This window comes from Elgaria multicarinata, chromosome 3 (assembly GCF_023053635.1).
Source record: "Elgaria multicarinata webbii isolate HBS135686 ecotype San Diego chromosome 3, rElgMul1.1.pri, whole genome shotgun sequence".
In the NCBI taxonomy this organism is placed as follows: domain Eukaryota; kingdom Metazoa; phylum Chordata; class Lepidosauria; order Squamata; family Anguidae; genus Elgaria; species Elgaria multicarinata.
In genome coordinates this window covers 150606469-150629241 of record NC_086173.1, presented here as the reverse complement: position 1 = coordinate 150629241, position 22773 = coordinate 150606469, and the positions used below count along the sequence as shown (strand labels likewise).

The 22773-nt window shown below is 46.1% G+C and overlaps 1 protein-coding gene across 1 annotated transcript; it reads right to left on the bottom strand.

The window, feature by feature from the left end:
* Positions 1–1408: 1408 nt before the first annotated feature.
* On the bottom strand, positions 1409–17303 carry LOC134395531 (vomeronasal type-2 receptor 26-like). The gene is made up of 6 exons (XM_063121695.1): positions 17089–17303; positions 12293–12584; positions 9453–10268; positions 6275–6502; positions 4980–5106; positions 1409–2319 (listed from the first exon to the last, which is right to left on the bottom strand). Exons 1-6 carry the CDS (start codon positions 17301–17303, stop codon positions 1409–1411), a joined length of 2589 nt encoding a protein of 862 aa, XP_062977765.1.
* Positions 17304–22773: the final 5470 nt, after the last annotated feature.

Sequence of the window (22773 nt, the reverse complement as noted above, 5' to 3'; positions counted from 1 at the left end):
TTTATTCACTCAGTATTTATCACTTAATTTTAACTTAAATTTAAATTTTACTGTTTTAACTCTGTATTTTAATCTTATAATCAACTTTGCCGTGTGGTTTTATCCTGGTTGCGCTTTTTATACTGTATTTCGTAATTGTGTTTTTAACCTGTTGGATGTTTTTTGTGGTTTTAATTTTTGTGAACCGCCCAGAGAGCGGGTTCAGAAGCCTGGATCAGAAAAGAGCATCTTTCTGGTTTCACCTAGGGTCAGTCTATATACTCTGGAAGCCCCAAGGTGGCCCTGCTGTGTTGATTATACGATGCAGCAGCCACCTCGAAGCCAATGTGGGCTTTTCCAGAGAAGCTCTGCATTTTAAAAGATGGGGATTTCCCCTGATTTTTCAGAATGGCAGGAGACAAACACGGCCCTTCAGCCACCTAACCTAGCTCCAGCTTCATTGTGGAAGCATGGCAGGGCAGATGGCACTCCCTGATTGGTCACCATCCACCGAGGCAGACGGTAGGGGGTGGGCCAGGGAGCCGAATGGCTGGTGGAACACCCCACACTGAGAAGAGTTTCCTTTTAGTCGAGGAGCCTTTTGTGTCTAATGTTTTAAAGGGGGTAAAGGGGGGAAGTGGGGGAAAGCCAGAGAGAGAAAAGGGGTGGCCATAAACACTGTGCTTGCTCCTCATCATGGTGATCACCCCGCTCAACCATAGAAGAGAGAAACTGCAGAGTTTTGGGGGACGCAGGTCGGATGCGGCACCATCAAGACAGCCCCCTAAAGAACATAATCAGATCAAACAGGTTCTGGTCTTAATGATATCTAAGAAGAGGGAGAGGGAGAAGCCAAGACGTACTCTAACACGCCTCACAATATGCAATATTAATTTTATTTATTTATAAATGTATTCATAAGAACTGTTGTATCCTCCTTTGGGGCTCAAAGAAGGGTCCACAAAGTGACTTACAACAAAGCACACCAAAGAAATATGTATTTTTAAAATTAATGATACACGATTCAAAAAGAGCAGAGTGGAAACAATTAAAAGATAATCACCTGAAAGGAGGACAGAAAAAGTTTAACCCAACCCCCAAAACAGACATCATCATTATCATCATATCTTTACATCCCATGCTGTAAAGCAGCGTTCCTCAACGTGGGGCGCTCCAGATGTTTTGGACTACAACTCCCAGAATGCCCCAGCCAGCTGGCTGGAGCATTCTGGGAGATGCAGTCCGACACATCTGGAGCACCCCACGTTGAGGAACGCTGCTGTAAAGGATTATGTCAAACAAAGCTAGTTTCTTTTTGTTATGTTTATGGAGGGACAAAAGATGTGTTAGAATAGCATACAAACACGCAAAGGGCTTCACTCCCAAGGCAGGTGCATGAGTCTTTACTTCGCCATGCAATACAAAAAAATTAGATCCCATCTTTCGGTTTCATCAGTAAATGTTCCTTTTTATTTAGATCTGGCCTCAGTATGATAATGTAGCATTTGGGGATGAAGATGCAACCCAGTAAGCCCAGACCGGAGGCCAAGATGGAGAAGACCTGCACAGCTACCATGTATTTCCCTTTGGTGCTCAGGTAGGCCGGCACAAAGGACACCCAAACACTGCAGAACACCAGCATGCTGAAGGTGATCAGCTTGGCTTCATTGAATGCCCCGGGCAGCTTCCTGGCTAGGAAGGCCACCGTGAAACAGATGGCAGCCAGGAAGCCCATGTAGCCAAGTGAGATATAAAACATGACCACAGACCCTTCATTACATTGCAGGATGATCTGTCCAGGCTGGGAATGCATGTCAGAGTCCGGGAATGGGGGAAAGATTCCCAGCCAGATCATGCAGATGCCCACTTGCACACTGGAACAAGAAATCACAATGGAGTTGGCCAAGCTCTTCCCCAGCCATTTCCTCATCCTGTTCCCAGGCTTTGTGGCCAGGAATGCCACCACCACCATGACAGTTTTGGCCAACAAAGAAGAGACGGCAACCGAGAAGATGAAGCTGAAGGCCGTTTGTCGGAGAAGGCAGGTCACCTCCTGGGGCCGACCGATGAAGAGGAAGGAGGACAAGAAGGAAAGCAGGAGGGAGACGAGGAGCAAGTAGGTGAGGTCACGGTTGTTGGCTTTGACCACTGGAGTTTCTCGGTGTTTAATGAAGATGCCTAAGAGAAGGCCAGTGGTTAAGGACAAGAGAAGGGCAAGAAAAGCTAGGATGATCCCCAAGGTTTCTTCATAGCAGAGGAAGTTGATAAGCTTCGGAACACACCGATCTCGGTCCTTGTTTGGATGCTGATCATCTGGACACTTGGTGCAATGGCCTGCATCTGAAAAGAAGAAGAGCAGAAGCAGCCTGATTGAGGGACTGGAATTCCACTTGTTCTGGAAGAGGGTTGCGCTTCCCCTGAAGGACCAGGGCCATAGCTTGGAAGTCCTCCTTGGACCCTATGTTGTCCCTGGATCTTCAGGTGGCTGTAACAAGGAGTGTATTCTCTCATTACCGCTTTTTATGCCAGCTGCGACACACCCTGAATTGCTCTGATTTGACAATATTCATCCATGCTTTGGCTACGTCATTTTCCAATTACTGCAGTGTGCATTATTTATTTATTTATTTATTGCATTTGTATACCGCCCCATTGCCGGAGCTATCTTGAATAGTGTCTGAAAGTTTCAATTAATGCAAAAAGAAGCAGCTAGGCACAGTATTGGGATCATATCACACCTGTCCTGAAATACCTGCACTGGTTACCAGTTGCTTGCTGGGTTCCATTCAAGGAGTTGTTCTTAACCCTTAAAGCCCTATAACAGGTTATCTAAGAGACTGCCTGTCTTGCTATGAACCTGCTTGGGCATTAATATGTGCAGGAGAGGTCCTTTTTCTGATCAAATCAAGTTAAAGGAACCAAGAATATTTCAATAATACAAAAAAGGCCAGCAGTCACAATAGGATAACCCTACGTCAGCCAAAATGATTGATATACATCTGGAAATCTTTTATGCTGATCTTCTTGAACTGTATACCCAATAAAGCATAACCAGTTCAGCTGAAAATGTGTTCTTGTATTTTTGTCCTCTAGCCAGGTGTAAATTATTTGTCAATTTCTCCTACCTGTTTTAAGCCAGTTATCCAGTATGGCTCCTTCAAAGATCTTCCAAAAGTGAGCTATGACAAATTTAATCATTGCCAGTAAATATCCCACGAGTGGATTAAATAAACAATTCTCATTTACACCTCAGAAAAGATTTGATAAGACAAATTCTGGTGTTTTAGACAAGGTTTGACCTGTCATCGTATTTAGTCCAGAGAAAACTGTCTACCACGACTTAGCCACCTTTTCCTACCACTACCACCACATATGTTGGCAGGATCCTCGAACACTATGAACTCTCCAACGAAGGGCAGAAGTAGCAGGGCTGAAAGGGGAAACATGAGCCGCATCTTGCTTCCGGCCTGAGGCCTGGGCCTCAGTTGAAGCCGCCACCCGGACCGCGACAGAGCCAGATAAGCCCCTCCCCCTACCCACTTACCTGGCTCACCCTCTCCCCCCCTTACCTACCTCCGCCACCGTCGCCACACAGACTGCAGTGCCACTGCCAGGTATGCCCCCCTCCCCCCTCCCCACTTACCTGGCTTTGCCACCGTCGCCTACGGACCGCAGCAGCGGTAGACGGTGGAGCCAGGTAAGCTCCCTTCCCCCACTTACCTGGATACAGAGCTTCGGAACGGTCCGAATCGCTCTGAACCGATCCGGACCTCTCCCGATCCGCTCCGGAACCTGGCTTCGGAGGTCCGGATCAGCCCGTCCTGCTTCAGATTCGGGGATCCAAAACGGAGCACAGTACATCCCTCCTTTTCAATGTAGCCTTTGAAACTATGTAGTTTTTAATGCGTTGAAATTTTTGCTGGTTTTAATGTTCTTGCTTTTATTGTTGCAGGGTTCTATTGTTTAATTTGTTGCCTTCACGGCATTTTAGCAGATTAGGTGGTATACAAATGTTAATAATAAATACATAATAAATAGCAACATTATTGTAAACTGCCTTGCATTAATAGTAGACTGTGGTCTTACAGATATTTTTGGGGTGGTGGGGGAGTAACAGAGCAAGATGAGACCAGAATAGGAGAGAGGTCATGAGCTACCACAACATATTAGGGAGCAATCTTATCAGGATGCCCATCAGCCTCCAAACTTGGAAGCTGATGGGGATATGCAGAGCGGGAGGAGTACAGGGGCAAACTTCGCCTCCATGCTCCCCCCACTCTGCATTTTTGCTAGATGGGCTTTTTTGCCCATCTATCTGGGGCTCTGCAAAGTGGGAGGGCAATGGGCTGGCCAAAGGATTCTTCATCAGCTGGCCTCCCCAGTCCCCGCTCTGCCACACAACCACCCACTTTCCCTCCGCTCCAAAGTCACCTTGGCGACTTCAGAGAGGAAGCCAGCGAGGTTTTCTTCACACTGGCTCAGAGGGGGAGGGGCAGGGAGCTCGATTCGTGGTTCAAGACATGATTTGCATGCAGAAGGTCCCAGATCCAGTCCTGGCCATCACAACCCCAAAATGATCCCAAAGAAAGGGGCATTCAAGGTCTCTCCCACTCAAAGGAGACAACGTTGGACCAATGACAGTCCAACGGTCTGGCTCAATATGACACTTGAAATACCATATTAGCACCTTAGTAGTGGATTGGTTAACATGAATAATAGTTCTATCACCCCTGTCCCCAGAATGCAGTGTGGCTGATGCTGGGCTCTGATCAACCCCTTCTAATTATTAACTGATAATACTGATTTGTTTATCAATATGAATGCTACCTTTCCTCTGTAGTGCACTGGGCAGCATAAATGAAGATTTCCTATTATATTCTGGCAACTGTGTGCTAGGTTAGGCTGAGAGCCCAGTGGCTAGTCCAAAATCACCCACACAGTAACCTTCATGGCTGAGCAGGATTTGTACTCCAGTCAGGAGTTCCTCTGGAGTCACCTACCTTCCTGAATGGAAATTGTGCCTTCTGCGCATGGGACACAATCATAGCAACATCTCGGCTTTCCTTCCTTAACCCTCTTGGCATATCCAAGGCGACAACTCTCAGTACATCTGGAAAAAGGCACGGTCTAACCATAAAGACCATAAAGAGAAGAGGTAACAAGCACAGTATGTTTTTGTACACCGCCCAGGGAGCTTCGGCTATGGGGCGGTATATAAATGTAATAAATAATAACAACAACAACAACAACAACAATAATAATGATGATTTATATATCAATTATTTATTATTTATGAATGGGTTAGAGCTTCTTTTCAATATTTATACTCCACCCAACACAAAACTTTCTCCAGGTGGCTTACAAGTAAGGAAAAAACCAAAGCCATGAATACAAAAAAAGAGATTGAAAAAGTAGGGGCTGTGCAAGTCTCGGCTTCAGCCATGTTATGCTGAAGCTGCCCCTCAGTGCACAGCCCTAGCAGGGAAAGAGCCTTCAGCTCCCAGCATGTCACGCCTGGGAGGGAGGGACTTACTGGGGCCCAGGAACGGCAGGCACTCGTGGCCTCGCTACCGCTGCAATCGCCTGCCCACCGGCACGATTGCTGCCTGCTGGATGGGTCACCACATGTTCTGCTAGCACGCCGCAGCTGCCTGCTTCCCCTGAGAACCGCCTGCTCCTGGTAAAGTCTGGGCTCCCAAAAGAGGGCGGCTCTCAGGGGAAGCAGGCGGCTGCAGGGTGCTCACGGGACAATCGTGTAGGTTTTGGAGATGAAGATGCAACCCAGCAACCCCAAACTGGAGGCCAAGATGGAGAAGACCTGCACAGCTACCATGTATTTCCCTTTGGTGCTCAGGTAGGCCGGCACCAAGGACACCCAAACACTGCAAAACACCAACATGCTGAAGGTGATCAGTTTGGCTTCATTGAATGCCCCCTGCAGCTTCCTGGCTAGGAAAGCCACCATCCTTGATCACACAGGCAGACAGGTGATCGTGGTAGTGAGGCCACGAGTGCCCGCCGTTCCTGAGACCCAGTAAATACTTCTTAAAATCATGTGGTTTCTATTCATATTCCCTATAATTTGACTATGAACTAAGTGAATAGCAATCACATAATTTATGTGTTCAGCATGTAATACCTAACAAGTTAATAGAGCTGAAATCTACAATTCTATACCAATTTATCTGGGATTAAGTCCTATTGAACTAAATGGGACTTACCTCTGAGTAGACATATACAGGATTGCCTGGTAAGATATATTAAGGGGAATCCAATGGAACAAGTAGTTTCGTACCTGGTTAAACCACCTGGACCACATAATGGCATCTTGATGAATACTGAACTTTATTTCTGAGGAGGCATCACTCTCTACACTCCCAACATTCACTCCGGCAGTGGACTTGTTGGGAAAAACCACCCAGTTTACAATATCGAAGTTGGCTTCCAGGTCCCCATTCTTATCCATATAGACTCCATCCATAGAAGTATTGTAAGGCTGGAAGTTTTTCAGGAAAGAATGAAGCTAGAACGACAGAAAACAGGAATTTCCTCTCCAGGTATATATATGTACAAGTCTGAATGTGTTCAGGAATCACACTGGTTAAGGAACGTTTTCACTTTGTCCCTAACACATCTTGGCAGAAATGAACCAAGTACACACACACACACACACACACAAAGAAAGAAAGAGAGAGAGAGAGAGAGAGAGAGAGAGAGAGAGAGAGAGAGAGAGAGAAAGAGAGAGAGAGAGAGAGAGAGAGGTTTCTTCAAAAATGGATGAGACAGTTACTAAGTACACACGAATTAAAATGTAGAATGAGTACTTGTGGAAATTAGCTCGTAAAAAAGATTGGTACAGGCTTCTAAAACATTGGGGATTAATTCATAACTTAAAAAGCAACGTATATAAAGGAAACTACTGAACAAAATTGCAAACTGGATAGCATGAAGGGCCGTGCACTGGATTCCAATAGTGGGGAGTTAACTTTTAAAGTCCACTAGGAGGCTAAACCCAACACTGGGGTGCAAGAATGACTATGCCGTAGACATGCGTGGAATTCCAGGTTGAACCAGTTTGGGTTTTGGTGCTGAAGGGAGTTGTGGAGGTTGGAGCTAGACAAACGAGAGCCTTAAGGCTACTGGGTGAGAGGGAGGAAGAGAAAGCTCCAGGGATGGGCTTGCAAGAAAGAGCAGGGAGGAAAGAAGGACCTGGCAGGGGGTGGGCTATGGAAGCAGGCTGTGAACCAAAACTAGTCTTAGCGCACAGTCATTGTCATGACAGGGAATGGCAGGAGGTGGGTAACCAACAGATGTTCTGCACACTCAGTCCAATTTTCAATGCTTCTAACTTCCTGTCTCATCATCAAAAATTATATCATCCAGACAAAGCTGTGCACTGGGGCAAGCTCTCTGGAGTTTGGCTCGATTGCAATTATGATGATGTGGCGATGGCCGCCAATTTGGATGGCTTTAAAAGAGCATTGGATAAATTCCTGGAGGAGAAGGCTATCAATGGCTCCTAGTCCTGATGGCTATATGCTACATCCAGAATCAGAGGCAGTATGGGCACACCAGTTGCTGGGGAACATGGGTGGGAGGGTGCTATTGCACCACGTCCTGCATTGTTGGTCCCTGGTCAACAGCTGGTTGGCCACTGTGTGAACAGTATGCTGGACTAGACGGACCCTTGGTCTGATCCAGCATGGCACATCTTATGGTCTCATGTTAAGAGATAAGAGAGATCCCCAAACTAAGGGGGTCACCCAGCTGTGATTCTTCCCACTAGTTGACCAGGGAAGGCTCCATTGAAGTGGCTCAGCTCTCAACCAAATACTATTAAAAGATAGAACAAATTGAAAGACACTCAAACAAGCAAACAATAGGAAAGAGGACACAGGGTAGGTGACTACAATTTGTAGCTGGAAAACCTTTGGAAGGTAGAATAGGGCTTTGAAAGATACTTTTCCTTGAGTCCTGATGGACAGTCCTGATGCTGAAGCCTGGAGCATGTTGAAACTCTTGAGGTTTCAGTGAAGAAAAATAGGACTTTTTCAAAGAGATTGCAGCCGGTTACTGATTTAGATAAACAGGGACCTAGGCCACCAAACTCAGGGAGATCTGGGCAAAAGGGTGTTCAGAGTGAGAGAGAGAAAATGTTCCATGGCTTAGTGATTTCAGCTGGGTGAAAGCTAAATGGGAGAACCAGGGGGCTATCTTCACGGTGCCAATTTGGCAGGACATACTCCCCAAATACTGTGCCTTCGCTCCTGCAGGATTGCGCCAGATAATCCCCATGCCAAGGAGCAAGCGCAGGCTTTATGGCAGTCATTCTCCCCATCCCCATCCCTCCCCGAGGCTAGGAGGAGGAGGCAGTGGTGGTGGCAGCTCGGGGAGAATTTTAGGAGGAAAGGGCAGCTCAGTGGAAGAAAATAAACTCTTCCTCCCACGGCAAGGCAGCAAGGGGCGTTCCAGTGTCCATTCTGCTCACTGGCCTACCTCCTGCCCTCTTCCCAGCCAGACGGCAACCAAGTAGGGGTCACTAGAAGAGAAGATTGAGGGGAGACATGATAGCACTCTTCAAATACTTAAAAGGTTGTCACACAGAGGAGGGCCAGGATCTCTTCTCGATCCTCCCAGAGTGCAGGACACGGAATTACGGGCTCAAGTTACAGGAAGCTGGACATCAGGAAAAACTTCCTTACTGTTAGAGGAGTACGACAATGGAATCAGTTACCTAGGGAGGTTGTGGGCTCTCCCACACTAGAGGCCTTCAAGAGGCAGCTGAACAACCATCTGTCAGGGATGCTTTAGGGTGGATTCCTGCATTGAGCAGGGGATTGGACTCGATGGTCTTGTAGGCCCCTTCCAACTCTGCAATTCTATGATTCTATGATTCTATCCCGCAGGAATGCTCCCAGATCGGCTCCGGAACAAGGACAGCCTGGCAAAAGAGCTGGGCTGCCCTCGATCTGGCTGAGAAAGTCAGGGTAAGTCCCTGACTTTTCAGCCGCACATCTCTGGCTCTATGCCCCGGGACGGGTTTGACTCTGCGGCTGCATCATCTAACCGACACCGCACAGGTTCGGAGCAACCTGAGACAAAGAAAATGCCAAGACACCCCCCAGAATAAACCATGCTTGTTACACAATCAATGTCAATGCACTTCAATACCACTGCAAAGCAGGAGTGTGGCTCCTGCCTCTTATATACCATTTTCATACTGCTTTCATAGCGCTATATCCTTTTCGGTGTAGATTTGGCCAAAGCAGCTTGCCAGAACCCCACCAGAGACTATCCGGCTATTCCGCCCCACCTTTCCCCTCATTCTATCCAACTAGTCAAAATGGAGGTTTTCTCATTGAGGCACCTGATAGACCACAGCAACTTCACGGTCCATGGCCGCTCTCTCAGAGCTAGAATTGAGAAATTGAGTAGTTTTCAATGGAACGATCTGAGCAGGGGGAAAAGGATACCTGCCACGCCTGTAGCCTTTGAAATGCCAGCCTGTCTCCACCCATCCTCCCCATCTGATTTGGTCGGAGGGAATATGCAGCGTGTAAGGTCTGAGCCACAGCCTGGATGGAACTGTAAATACTGTATGAGTCTTGAGACAGGATCCTTTCAATCTCATTCTGGGGCAGATTCTCCTCCAAACGCTCTTTTTCTGTGCATCTTTCCCAGAGTTTCCCAGAAAACACATTCCTGGAATATAAACAACGAAATGCTCTCTCCCCTAGCTGCGTGATAGCGAAGGAAAATGAGTCAAAATTGTCATATTGTGTCCGTTTGCTTGTCTGGATTGAGAAAGACAAAGAAACATGGGTGTGCTGGAGATCAACCATTTTGTACAAGAATCTCACGCTGAGGTCCTGCAAAGCTGTGGCAATCCAAACTTTCCCCACCGTGGATTTTTTCCACTTTTCCACTCGTTGCATTGATATTGCTAGAATGAACATGGTCAAAGAGTCCACTTGATAAACAACTACCTTGACTTGGGTATCCATAAAATACCAAACTAAGTTGAATTTTCGTTTTTCCCAGTTCAGGACTGGGATGCTTCCTGAGAAGGCAATGCAAATACCATTCTTGATGACTACGGGTGTGAAAGTGCTCATGAACCTTTCTCCACTGTCACTGTCTGGAGCCACGAGGCCGATCCACGTCCATTTGAAATGCAGGAGCAGTTTGACAATCCCCATGTAAGGAGGTTCTTGTTTGGGGGCCATTCGGTAAAAAAAGGGGAACTGACGTTTATCTTTAGGAACATGTCCAACAAACCTGTAACTGACCTAAGAATAAGAGAAAAGGATGATGACAATGTAACACTTCTAAACTGCCTAAAATTTTCTAAGCACAATTCGGAGTAGGGTGACCATATGAAAAGGCGGACAGGGCTCCTGTGTCTTTAACAGTTGTATTGAAAAGAAGATTTCAGTAGGTGTCATTTGTATATATGGGGAACCTGGTGAAATTTCCTCTTCATCACAACAGTTAAAGCTGCAAGTGCCCTGCCCTCTTTTAAATCTGGTCACTCTAGTATAGCTCCTGCAGCTTTAACTGTTGTGATGAAGAGGGAATTTCACCAACTTCTCCATATATACAAATGACAGCTGCTGAAATTCCCTTTTCTATTCAACTGTTAAAGACACAGGAGCCCTGTCCTCCTTTTCATATGGTCACCCTAGTTCAGAGATTAAAAGATAAGATACTCCTTCCCCTGCAGACATGATACAAAATGGGGGTGGGAAATGGGGAAGGAAGAGGAAAGTATGCAATCACATTATCTCAGCAGTTTCATCAGGGCCCAATCTACACAGGTGATTTAGGGTGGAGTGAGTCACATCAGGGTCATTTGTGACACATGAGGTTGTTGCCACCCCACAGCAACCATGCAGCTTCCCTATCAAAAAAGATGCATTTTCGTAAAGTTCTTTTAGTGAGCTTATTTTCCTTAAACACGGCTCCCACTGCAGTGCGCCCCCATTCCCCCAAATTAAATCTTGCTTACTGGGCGTGCCTAGAGGTGTGTCTATGATCTGGCTGTGACCTGGTCCAGGGATGGCTCCATCCCTCTTTTTCCTTACGTTGGCAGTGGCTGTTTTGTACACACTTTCCCCACATACCACTATTATGCAGTAGTGCTATTTGGCTGCTCCTCTTTCCTGTTTATTTTTACTTTGCACTATTTCTTAGTTGCACTGTTTCAGTGCTTCAGGGGCAGGTTAGAGCTTGACTGTCGTTTCTGGGTAGAAAGTAGGCTTCAGGCCCATTCAGAAAACACCTTAAACCATGGCTTTAACCATGGTGGTTAAGCCAGAAAGCCAGGCCATGTTCAGAAGACACTTAAAACCATAGCTCTAAACAGGGCCGGCGCTACCATTAGGCCAACTAGGCAGCCGCCTAGGGCACAGACCTCAGAGGCGTGCAGTACTGACCTTTAAGGGTCACAGTTTTATACATATTAGCTGTTTTAAGAAAAAAACATAATAAAAGGAAAATATAATAGTTCAGAAAATCTTCTTGAACAGCTGAATTGAAGTTGGCAATTTTTGTGTGGGGGAGGGTGCAAGTAGCTGCCTTGCTTACGGCACAAAGTAGTCTGGCACCGGCCCTGGCTCTAACCATGATGAATAAGACTTTTTGCTTTATTCACCGTGGTTAAAGCCACGGTTTAAGGTGTCTTCTGAACACAGCCTGGCTTTCTGGCTTAACCAACATGGTTAAAGCCATGGTTTAAGGTGTCTTCTGAACAGGGCCTTCAACATTGCTACTTCGCAGTTCTGAAATCACACAATTCTGCAACATCGCATTAGCACAAGTCATAATTGAATTGCACTAAGCAGGATATTGCACTATGATGAAAGCGATATCTAAAAGGCAGGACCAAACCAAGCAGGATATAGCAGTATGGAAGTGGTGTATAGCATGTCTCAATGGGCCCAACAGTTGTCAGTGCACTACAATACTGCTATAAAGCAGCAGTATGTCTCTTGCCTTTTATATACAGATTTCATAGTGGAATATCCTGCTTGGTGTAGATGAGCCCTAAGTTACTTAATTCTGTATCCAGCCCATTATCAAAGAATGAGAACTCTGTGCGTGTTTGATGTGTCCAGGGGGCAAAAGAAAGGTGCATGTACACCAAGGAAAGTCAACTCTGTCTCAGACTCAACTCTTTTAATAACTACTCCTGTGGGACTCAGCTTTTCGGGGTCATGCTCATGCCACATTCTTTACTTTTCTGGAGGTAATGCAAAATTGAATTAAGTTCAGCCCATTGCCCCACCCACCACCCCTTTGAACCCATTCATACCTGTGGAATTTTGAAAATGTCCAGGAAGGTTGAAATCTGGCTGGAGATGTCAGAGTCGGCCCCTTCAAGAACTGCCAAGAGGTTCTTCTGCCTTCCACAGCTGTAGTTTGGAGCATGTTGCTGCCCAGTAGACAGCATATCTAGAATGGCGTCATTGGTCATTCTTGCATTGAAATAGTTTTCATAGACATTGTAGCCCAGGGAGATGTTGGACAACAGCCTTGGGTTCTGGTTAATTTCACGAATGGCGAACAAGAAGGGAAGGATGGACCAGTAGCTCATGCCTTCTGTACTATAAAACAAAACAAAAAAACTCATCTAATTTTCGTCTTCTCTTCCATGAAAACAAATCCCATTCCTTGCATCATTTATTAAAATAGAAATCTCGGGGTTTTGCTCTTAGAACTACACTTTCATTGAATTGGGGCTAGGGCAGTTTTCTTCCCAATGCAAAAGGTAGCACTTCGGCACCACACGAAAGAGGTGTCATAAAACTTTCATCCTCCCTTCAAAGCAAATAGCAGAATTCCTGCTTCTTTTACTTACATTTATTTATTTATTTATATCCCACCTTTTGCCCAATGCTGGGCCTCAAGGAGGCATTATAAGATTTAAAACATATATATTTAAGACCTATAAATGCAAATATACAGAAATTAAAAATAAATTAAATAAGTTCCAATAATAAAACATGTGCACATTTAAAATGACAATTATTAAAAGTCCTTGGCACTGCTGGAACAAACAAGTTTTTGCCTGCCTCCTTTAAAGAAATTATTACATCGTCTTACAAGTCCTACAAAAATGTGGACTGGGAGTAACTTGTTAAAACAACCTAAAAACATCCTAAAAGCGTACTAAAAGCATCCTAAAATTCCACTGGATAGGCCTGCCGGAAGATATCGTGATTAAGGGGCTGGAGCATCTCCCCTATGAGGGAAGGTTACAACAGTTGGGATAGTTTAGCTTGGGGGGGAAAGGAGGCTGAGGGGAGACCTTATGGAGGAGGACAAAAGTATGCATGTGGATAGGGAGACGTTTTTCCCCCTCTCTCAAAATACTAGAACCCAGTGGGATCATCCCATGAAGCTCATTGGTGGGAGATTCAGGACAAATAAAAGGAAGGACTTCTCAACACAGTGCATAGTTAAGTTATGGAATTCACTACCACAGGATGTAGTGATGGCCACTGGAGCGTTACCAGGTATGAAAAGAGAGACTGGCTCTGGTGCTGTATAGGATAAAGGGCCTTGCTAGACCTGCCGGGATAAGCCGGCAGGGAGGCGGGGCGACGGCGTGCTAAGTTTAACGCGCGCCGCCCAGCCTCCTAGACGGCCGACCCGCAGGGACGACGGAAGCCCTGCAGCGTCGGCCATGTTTTTTTTTTTTTAAAGGGGCCATGTGGGGCCCGAAGCCGCCGGAGAAGGTAAGGGTTTTTTTTTAATTTAATCCCCCCCATCCGCCCCCCTCGCCGTCTCCTTCGTCGCCCTCCGCCCCCCCACCATCTCCTTTGTCGCCCTCCGCCCCCCCCACCATCTCCTTCGTCGCCCTCCGCCCCCCCACCATCTCCTTCGTCGCCCTCCGCCCCCCCACCATCTCCTTCGTCGCCCTCCGCCCCCCCACCATCTCCTTCGTCGCCCTCCGCCCCCCCACCATCTCCTTCGTCGCCCTCCGCCCCCCCACCATCTCCTTCGTCGCCCTCCGCCATCACCTCGCTGTCTCCTTCGTCGCCCTCCGCCATCACCTCGCTGTCTCCTTCGTCGCCCTCTGCCATCACCTCGCTGTCTCCTTCGTCGCCCTCCGCCATCACCTCGCTGTCTCCTTCGTCGCCCTCTGCCATCACCTCGCTGTCTCCTTCGTCGCCCTCTGCCATCTTCCCCCCCCCCCCCGGATCACCCACCTCCTGGCACGATGGGCACAGCGCATCGTGCCAGGTCCGTGGCTTTTCGCGGCTCCTCGCGAGTAAGCGAGGAGCCGCGAAAAGCCGCGGAACTCTCCACACTTTCCCCAGCTCCGGCCTGAGGCCGGAGCTGGGGAAAAGGCGCGCCATAAGCGACTTCGCTTATGGCGGGTAAGACCAGGCCTCAGCGCGGCCTGTCTGCGGATTCCCCTGTGCGTCATCTGGACGCACAGCAGGGAAGCCGGGACAGAATGCGCGCTAAGGCCTCGTCTAGGAAGGCCCAAAGAGTCTTTTATAGTGTTGTCCAAAAATTAAGATTTGAATTAAAAAGGTTCAAAAAAGCTTGACGTTTCGGATGCCAAGGTCCTTCATCAGGAGCTACAATAAAACGTTGATACTCTTTCTGTGGAGCGTCTTTTTCGAAAGCTACAGTATGTTCTCTATCCAGAAAGCTGCTTGTACATTTCTATTCCCTTAGGTATGTCTGGTTGTAGGGTGACCCTATGAAAAGGAGGACAGGGCTCCTGTATCTTTAACAGTTGCATAGAAAAGGGAATTTCAGCAGGTGTCATTTGTATATATGGGGAACCTGGTGAAATTCCCTCTTCATCACCACAGTTAAAGCTGCAGGAGCTATACTAGAGTGACCAGATTTAAAAGACGGCAGGGCACCTGCAGCTTTAACTGCGGTGATGAAGAGGAAATTTCACCAGGTTCTCCATATATACAAATGACACCTGCAGAAATTCCCTTTTCAATACGACTGTTAAAGATACAGGAGCCCTGTCCTCCTTTTCATATGGTCACCCTCAGGGAGGGGGGATCTACACTACTGCTTTAAAGTGCTTTATAACAGTTTTGACAACTGTTTAGGCCCAGGACACACTGCATATACAGGTTTCAAAACGTTTTCAAAGTGCTTTAAAGCACTTTAAAAGCAGTAGTGTAGATCCCCCCGGGCCCTATTTGGTTGAGTATGTTTAGACAGTGTGGAATGTTGGACTGAGTGGGTGTGGCTGGTGATGCTGTGGAAAGCGGGGAGGAATATATATATATATATATATATATATATATATATAGGGGAGCTGAGTGGTTTGAGGTGTTCGGTTGGTGATTGGGTTTAGAGGGTAAATGTGTTTAGCTGAGTGTTGTTGTTGTTTTGTCAGGAGTTGTGTGAGGAGTGAGTAAAAATAAGATCATAGGGACTAAGGATTGTTATTATTAGATTGGTTACTACCAGTATTATTAAGCATAGGCAGGATTGGAATATAATTCAAAGGAACTAAGAACTGTAAACTACAATAAACATTTTCTTTATTTTGCTACCATAAAACCACGTGTCAGTTTGGCTGTGTCTCCTGCTCTATTAGTTCATAAATAAACACATTACATTAAACCTTCAGCCTGCTATATTCACAGAAAAGCCTTTTTCCAAATCTCCTTACCTTTTCCCTCAGCTATAAGGGAAAGGTTATACTTTTCTTTTTACCCCTTCCTCAGGTATTTAAGTGGTGGTACTTAGCCCGAGGGAGGTGTGTACGTCAAAGCCTTGTGTGTGAGGTGGCGGCGTCACAGCCACCAAGTTGGATGGCTTTAAAAGGGGTTAGAGAAATTCCTGGAGGCGAAGGCTATCAATGGCTGCTAGTCCTGGGCAGGATCTACACTACTGCTTTAAAGCGCTTTATAACAGTTATAAAGCGCTTTAACTGCTTTAAAGCGCTATAAAACTGTTATAAAGCACTTTAAAGCAGTAGTGTAGATCCGGCCCTGATGGTTGTGTACTATCTCCAGTATTCAAGGCAGAAGCCTGTGTGCATCAATTGCTGGGGAACATGGGTGGGAGTGTGCTGTTGCACCATGTCCTGCCTTGTTGGTTCCTGGTCAACAGCTGGTTGGCCACTGTGTGAACAGTGCTGGACTAGACGGACCCTTGGTCTGATCCAGCATGGCTCTTCCTATGCTCTTAAGTCTAATATTGCTCAGAGGGCTGGCCTAGGGAGAATAATAATAACAACAATAACAAGAAAATATATTTCTTACTTGCCTCTCCCTCTGAAACAAGGCAGGGAAAAATATAGCATACAAAAATATTATAAAAGACATAAAACTGATTAAAACATATAAAACATATAAGACAGCTCAGATGCTGACAGTACCACTGTGGAAAAAGAAAATCTGGGACATAGCAATAAACGAAAAGTTGACACAGAAGTTAAGAACACATACAGGGATAAAGGAAAGACACACCTTCTGTATAGACTGGCAAAAATATATAGACTATATGAAAAAGGAACCAAACAGAACAACTTTGGCAGAAGCCTATAGAAATCCGTGGGACTCATAAAAAAACAGATAACCAACAATCTCCTTGGAATACTTTATCAGTCTTGTCACAACTAATGAGAAAATTCCACTTTGTATGTTAAGTGCTGTGATTTGATGTAATTGACCAAGCGTGGGAGAGAATGGGGAGGGTTACAGAATAAGTATGGACGTGGGTTGTGTATTATGAAATAAAGATATATATATATATATATATATATATATATATATCACAAGTACATTATTAAAATAACTGCTGGACTTTGTAAAACAGCCCCTTCTTAAAATAAGGGGCCCATCAGCAATAAGGAGGCCCTAGCAAGGAGATCCGGTGCTGATGCCAAACCTGACTGAAGAGTAAAAATGAGCCTCACGAGCTGAAACATTTGAGATGGAAGAGTGTGCACCAACTAGACGATGCCTTCGCATTTGTGCATCCTCCAAAATAAACTTACCACAAAACCGGCACAGGACAAGGAAGGTCGTGATTTATCAGAGATGCATAACAGAAAAGGGAGTCCGAAAATGGACAATGGGAGAGTATGAAATCAACTTTGGGGACATAATTACTTACCCTAAAAATCTGGTAGAGGGAGGCTGGAAGAAAACATATGGTTGAAAGACAATGTTTGTTGTAGAAGTGATCCCACTGATCAGGTAGTCTCCTGGCCTGTAATAATTAAATGAGCTTGTTCTATCCGTTATCAAATTCACTGGGCATTTGGTCTTCAGCCTCCTGCAGATACCGTACGGCAGCAGCAAAAGTATTAGCAGCAGCTGCTGTATCATGCCGGCGACGGTCCCTCTCACACGCACCCTTGTGGTCTCACAGCCAGCTAATTGGAAGCCAATTGGAAGCCAATCCCGAACAGACTTTGCTAGCAAATGTGGGGTCTACACACATGGCCTCAGATCTGGAGAGCATGACGTTTTAAACTCATGCTGCCATCGTCCCCTGCCTTCCCAAAATCTCACCCCAGGCTCTTAGATGCTCGGGAAGGATTTCTGAACCATTGTTTCAGGCTTTCAGGCTTTGCTCTTGATTTGAGGTTTCTTGCCTTGGTTTCAAAAGTCATCTTTGGGGCGGAGGAACCCCCTTGAGTTTTGGTGAAAAGTAGAATAAATCACCATGATTATTTTTTATAATTATAAGGCAGCAAATCATACCATTCCTCTCTATGTGTTTCATGTGCAGCTGGAGAAAATATGTTTGCCTTCATGACCCTCCAGAATCGGTCTGTTTCAAGGGACTGCGAGAGAGCAGTTCAGGAAACTTTGGCTGGCTTTTAGTACTAAAGGTTATGATATGGCAATAAACGGAAGAGTTCTTTACTAGTTCCTGGACACTCTTTGGGTAATTCCTCCTTACTCAGCACAACAACAACAACAACAACAATAATAATAATAATAATAATAATAATAATAATAATAAATATTTCTTACCTGCCTCTCCCTCTGGATTGAGGCGGGGAACAACATAAAATACAAAAATATTATAAAAACACAAAACTGATAAAAACATATAAAGGAAAGGAAAGGAACCTCTCGTGCAAACACTGAGTCATTACTGACTTTTGGAGGGACACCAGCTTTCGCTGACGTTTTCTTGGCAGGCCTTATAGCGGGCTGGTTTGCCGTTGCCTTCCCCGGCCATTATTACCTTTCCCCTAGCTAACTGAGTACTCATTTTACTGACCTCGGGAGGATGGATGGCTGAGTCAACCCGAGCCAGCTGCCTGAAACCAGCTTCCGCTGGGATCGAACTCAGGCCGTGGGGAGAGTTTCAGCTGCAGAAACTGCTGCTTTACCGCTCTGCGCCACACGAGGCTCATAAAACATATAAAACTAATACATTATTAAAATAACAGCCAGACATCTTAAAATTCGGCTGGGTAGGCCTGCTGGAAGAGATCAGTGTTTAAAGCTTTTGTAAATTCAGAAAGACTATTAACCTGGTGGATCTCTCCCAGCAGGCCATTCCACAGTCTGGGAGCGGCAGAAGAGAAGGTCCTCTGTCAATCTAGTTTTCCCTGGCTGAAGTAAATTCTTCCCAGAGGACCCGAGTGTGCAGGGCAGATTGTAGGGGAGAGGAAGCCTTCAACTTCCCAAACTCAGGCCCATTGTCACAGAGTACCCACATCAGGAAGCCGATACCACACCTTTGCTAACCATTGGGACATTGGGCACGTTCGGACGGCACAATAGTCAATGGGGGATTAATAGTCAATTCCACGGTTGATTAACATGACAAGATAATAATCAAGCATGAGCTGACTATTAACTAACCGTGCATTGGCTAGCTCATCCCCCACCCACCCCTACCCCTTCTCTGTCCTCCCACCGAATAGTGGTGCTGTTTCCCCCTTGCGATCTCTGTCTCTGTGTGCTGCTCTTGAGAGCTGTCAAAAATGGCAGCTCTCAAAAGCAAGGCCAAGAGAGAGATCCCTACAGGAGCTGGGGAAGTGCCCTGTTTCTGTGGTACTGTGCATGCGGAAGGGTGGGTCCTACCTACCCATGGCAGTTGATATACCAAAATATATGACCTATTTTCCCCCCATCTTTCATTTTAAAAGTGTTTGACGCAGGTTATGAGGGGTTAAAAAAATGGTGGGGTCAGCTCTTTAAGGAGAGACCTTGCTCCCCTTTGAGTATCATAGAATCATAGAATAGTAGGGTTGGAAGGGGCCTATAAGGCCATCGAGTCCAACCCCCCTGCTCAATGCAGCAATTCATGCCATTCCCTTTCTGTTTGTGTTCTTTTCCAATTGCCGTGACCACCACTTCGTTGGCCAAAGAGACTGCCACAAAACCACAAATCTGAACAGAGTGATAAAAATCCCATTTGTTTCACATTTCTCATCCACACCGCACACACAGTTGGTGAAACATAATAGTTTGAAGGTGTCCGTCTCTCTCTCTCTCTGCTTCTAATGGTTGTGCTAAAGCCAATTTGCGTCTACATATTTTTCTCTTTTTTGATAGCATCTCTACATTAAGGGAAATTGAGTTGTTTACCTGGGGTTGTTGTGCTTCCTGGTTCTTTGGCGCACTTGAGATGGGCTACATTACACAGGAGGAGAGGGGCGACAAGGGGGGAAATCCTGCTGTTTCCCAGGGCTCCTCCCTCCCTGGCATTTGTGCATAGGAGCAGTGGGGTGGGGCAGAGTTGTGTGCTGTAATTCTGCAGCCCTCTGCACACTTACTTGGGAGAAAGCCCCATTGAACACAATGGGACTTTCTTCTGAGTAGACACATGGGAAACTACTAGCAAAAAGAAAACATTAAGAAGAATCACAGACACAACCCTAATGTAGCATACTCCCTTACTTGGGAGTAAACCAGATCTGTCTGTTGCAGGGAGGCCTTTTACCTTCTTCTCCCTCTGATATCAGGGAAAGTTCTTCCTTGGCAAGCTTATAGTGCAATATCAGATTTACACACTGCCAATTTTGCACCATTAGGAGTGTATTCCATCTTATATCTGATTTTTTTAAAAAAAACAAACACAGAGAATGGGGGAAAACACAGGAGACATTCACAGTGTCATGTAATCCACTCAGAAACTTCGATGAGGATGCTATAAATAGCTCCTTTGGAATAACCCTGAGAATCTCTCTTTTCTTTCTTCCTTTTTTCTTTTTCAGGACCTGGAAGGGGGGGGGGGGAAGCAACATGGCTGCTAAAAGCCCCAGCAAGAGGCTTCAGGATGAAGCAACTTGCACTGTCTGCCAGAAATATTTCGTCGACCCAGCGACTCTAGATTGCGAGCACAGCTTCTGCTGTACATGCATTACCCAGTGCTGGGGTCATTCTCCTGCAAACACCTTCTGCCCTCTGTGTAAAATGACAGTCCAGGCAAAGAAGCTCAAGCCAAACAGACAGCTGGCCAGGTTTGTCGAGATAACCAAGCAACTGAATGATCAGGCAAGGAAAGAGGCAGAAGGGAAGACAATGTACGAAAGACACAAGGAGCCTCTGAAACTCTTCTGCAAAGATGATCAAGTCCCCATCTGTGTGGTGTGTGACAGATCCAAGGACCACCGAGAACACAACGTGGCTCCCATAGAAGAGGCTGCCCAAGACTACAAGGCATGGGCCTGCTCTGTGTTTCATGGGGCTTCAGCAGTGCATATTTTGAAGCAGAGACTGAGGCTCAGTTCAGATGACACGTTCCTCAATGGTGGTTTTAGAACTCCACGGTGGAGTTTTTACACCACCATTGAGAAATGTATTGTCTGGTGGGAAAACGCTCCACACTGAATATCCATGATTTGCAAAGGAGAGTTGCTGCACAAAAGTTGTGTTGCATGTTGTGTGGCGAGCTCTGTGGCATTTTTCCATTGCATTGAGTTGACTTTTCCCACTGGCTACAGAGTTCCCTGGCAAGAGTGGCAAAAGGAGACAGTGCCACTCTAGGAGAGCTGCCAGCAATGGCTGATGGAATACCATCGAGAGGACTGGGAGAGGAGAGAGGGCAGAGGAACTGTCAATCAAACATCTCAATGAATTTTACTCAACTTCACGGTAGCCCACAGTCACACATCGGTGGAGTTGGAACATGTTGTGTGGGGAGTACCCCCTAAAAAACCAACTGTTGAGTGGCGTTTTCACACTGCGTTGACTAACATGTTGTCTGAACTGAGCCTGAGCCTATTCAATCAACATGCTAAGCCATGGTTAGGCCGCTAACCCCTTTGCAGAAAATGGTTGGTGAGCATGTTTAAACCATGGTTATATGTTAGGAAAGGATCTCACAAAATGCTAAGCCATAATGTGTCGTCTGAACAGGGTCTATGTGGCTGGGCAGGAAAACTGGAACACAGTATGGAGAGGAGATTGCCTTGTGTTGCTATGAAAGAATCGTTTCAAATCTGCTTTTTGCTCTGGGAAGTTAGGTCAAAATCTGAACCTCCTTCAGACCTTGACACGAGCTGTTGTTTAAGGGCGACATGTGTTCACGGATTTCCACTTGTGCAATGGAAGTTTTCATCCCTCCCGCCACTGCATCCCCCTCAGTATGTGCTGCAAAGTGTCACGCAACGGCCTTGAACAGATTTAGAGGGGTGAAATTCCTTTGGCTAACAGATGCCACTCTGTGGGCAGATAGACACCATCAAACGTCTCCCTAAAAGCCCATAAGGCAGATCAGGGAAAGTTAGTAAACATAACTTGACATGAGACCACGAGCAGAGGACTGAGTTCCATGAAGTAATTCATAGGTGGGGGGTTCTTGTTTACACTACCATGACATACCAGTTTTAAGGCACAATCTTATGCATGTTTAGACAGGAAAAAGTCCTACAACTCCCAGCCTTCCCCAGCCAGCAAAGTCCTACAACTCCCAGCCTTCCCCAGCCAGCAAAGTCCTACAACTCCCAGCCTTCCCCAGCGAGCAAAGTCCTACAACTCCCAGCCTTCCCCAGCCAGCAAAGTCCTACAACTCCCAGCCTTCCCCAGCCAGCAAAGTCCTACAACTCCCAGCCTTCCCCAGCCAGCAAGGTCCTACAACTTTAAAAAGGGGGGTAAGGGAGGACCCTGTTCTGTTCCTCCTCTCCCCCGTTCCTTTTTTTAAAAAATGTAAAAGCGTCTGAATATGCGGAAAACCGGGCAACCGCCAGGAAAAATCGTACTTGCCTTTCTTCCTGTGCAACCCCCAGGAAGGAAGGCAAATGCGGGTACAAGGTGCCTTCTGGTGCCAAAGCACCTCCGTATAGCCAGCGCATATCCTGAATGTATTTCTTCTGCTTGGTGCTTTAGTTAGTTATCTACCCTTCAGTGCTCCCTCTGGATAGCTCTAATACATTTATTTTACATTTATTTTAATTCATAAAAAGAGTTTGATTTTTATCTTGGGATTCAACTTAGATGGTATGTTGTATGGGCCTTTGGATGGTGGGGTAGCATATAAACTATCATATTATAATTAAAGTCTAATATTTTGTTGATTATTGGTTATTTCAATGTGGTTTTAAACACTCTAGGATCCATTGATGAAGGATAGTTTCCAGAAATATAAATATATACGTACATAAATGTAAAAAAAATAAGCGTAGCCCCCTTGCCCAGGTTTAGCCCCATGCCCCCCCCCCCCCCGCCGGGAAATTGAGAAGTCTACACCCCGTCGCAAGCCCTGTACATAAGAACATAAGAAGAGCCCTGCTGGATCAGATCAACAGTCCATCTAGTCCAGGGGTCTGTTCACGCAGTCCAGCTGCCGACCAGGACACGGTGCAACAGCCGCCACGCCCCCCCCCCCATG

What these genes read in the sequence shown, in the direction of transcription:
- LOC134395531 (XM_063121695.1), bottom strand. Translation starts at nt 17,303, where the DNA reads ATGATACAGCAGCTGCTGCTAATACTTTTGCTGCTGCCGTACGGTATC. An exon ending in AAAGGCTACAGGCGTGGCAG is followed by an intron (nt 6,503 to 9,452) that starts GTATCCTTTTCC and finishes CTGTCGTTCTAG; the next exon opens with CTTCATTCTTTCCTGAAAAA. An exon ending in CACAATTTCCATTCAGGAAG is followed by an intron (nt 2,320 to 4,979) that starts GTAGGTGACTCC and finishes TCTTCTTTTCAG; the next exon opens with ATGCAGGCCATTGCACCAAG.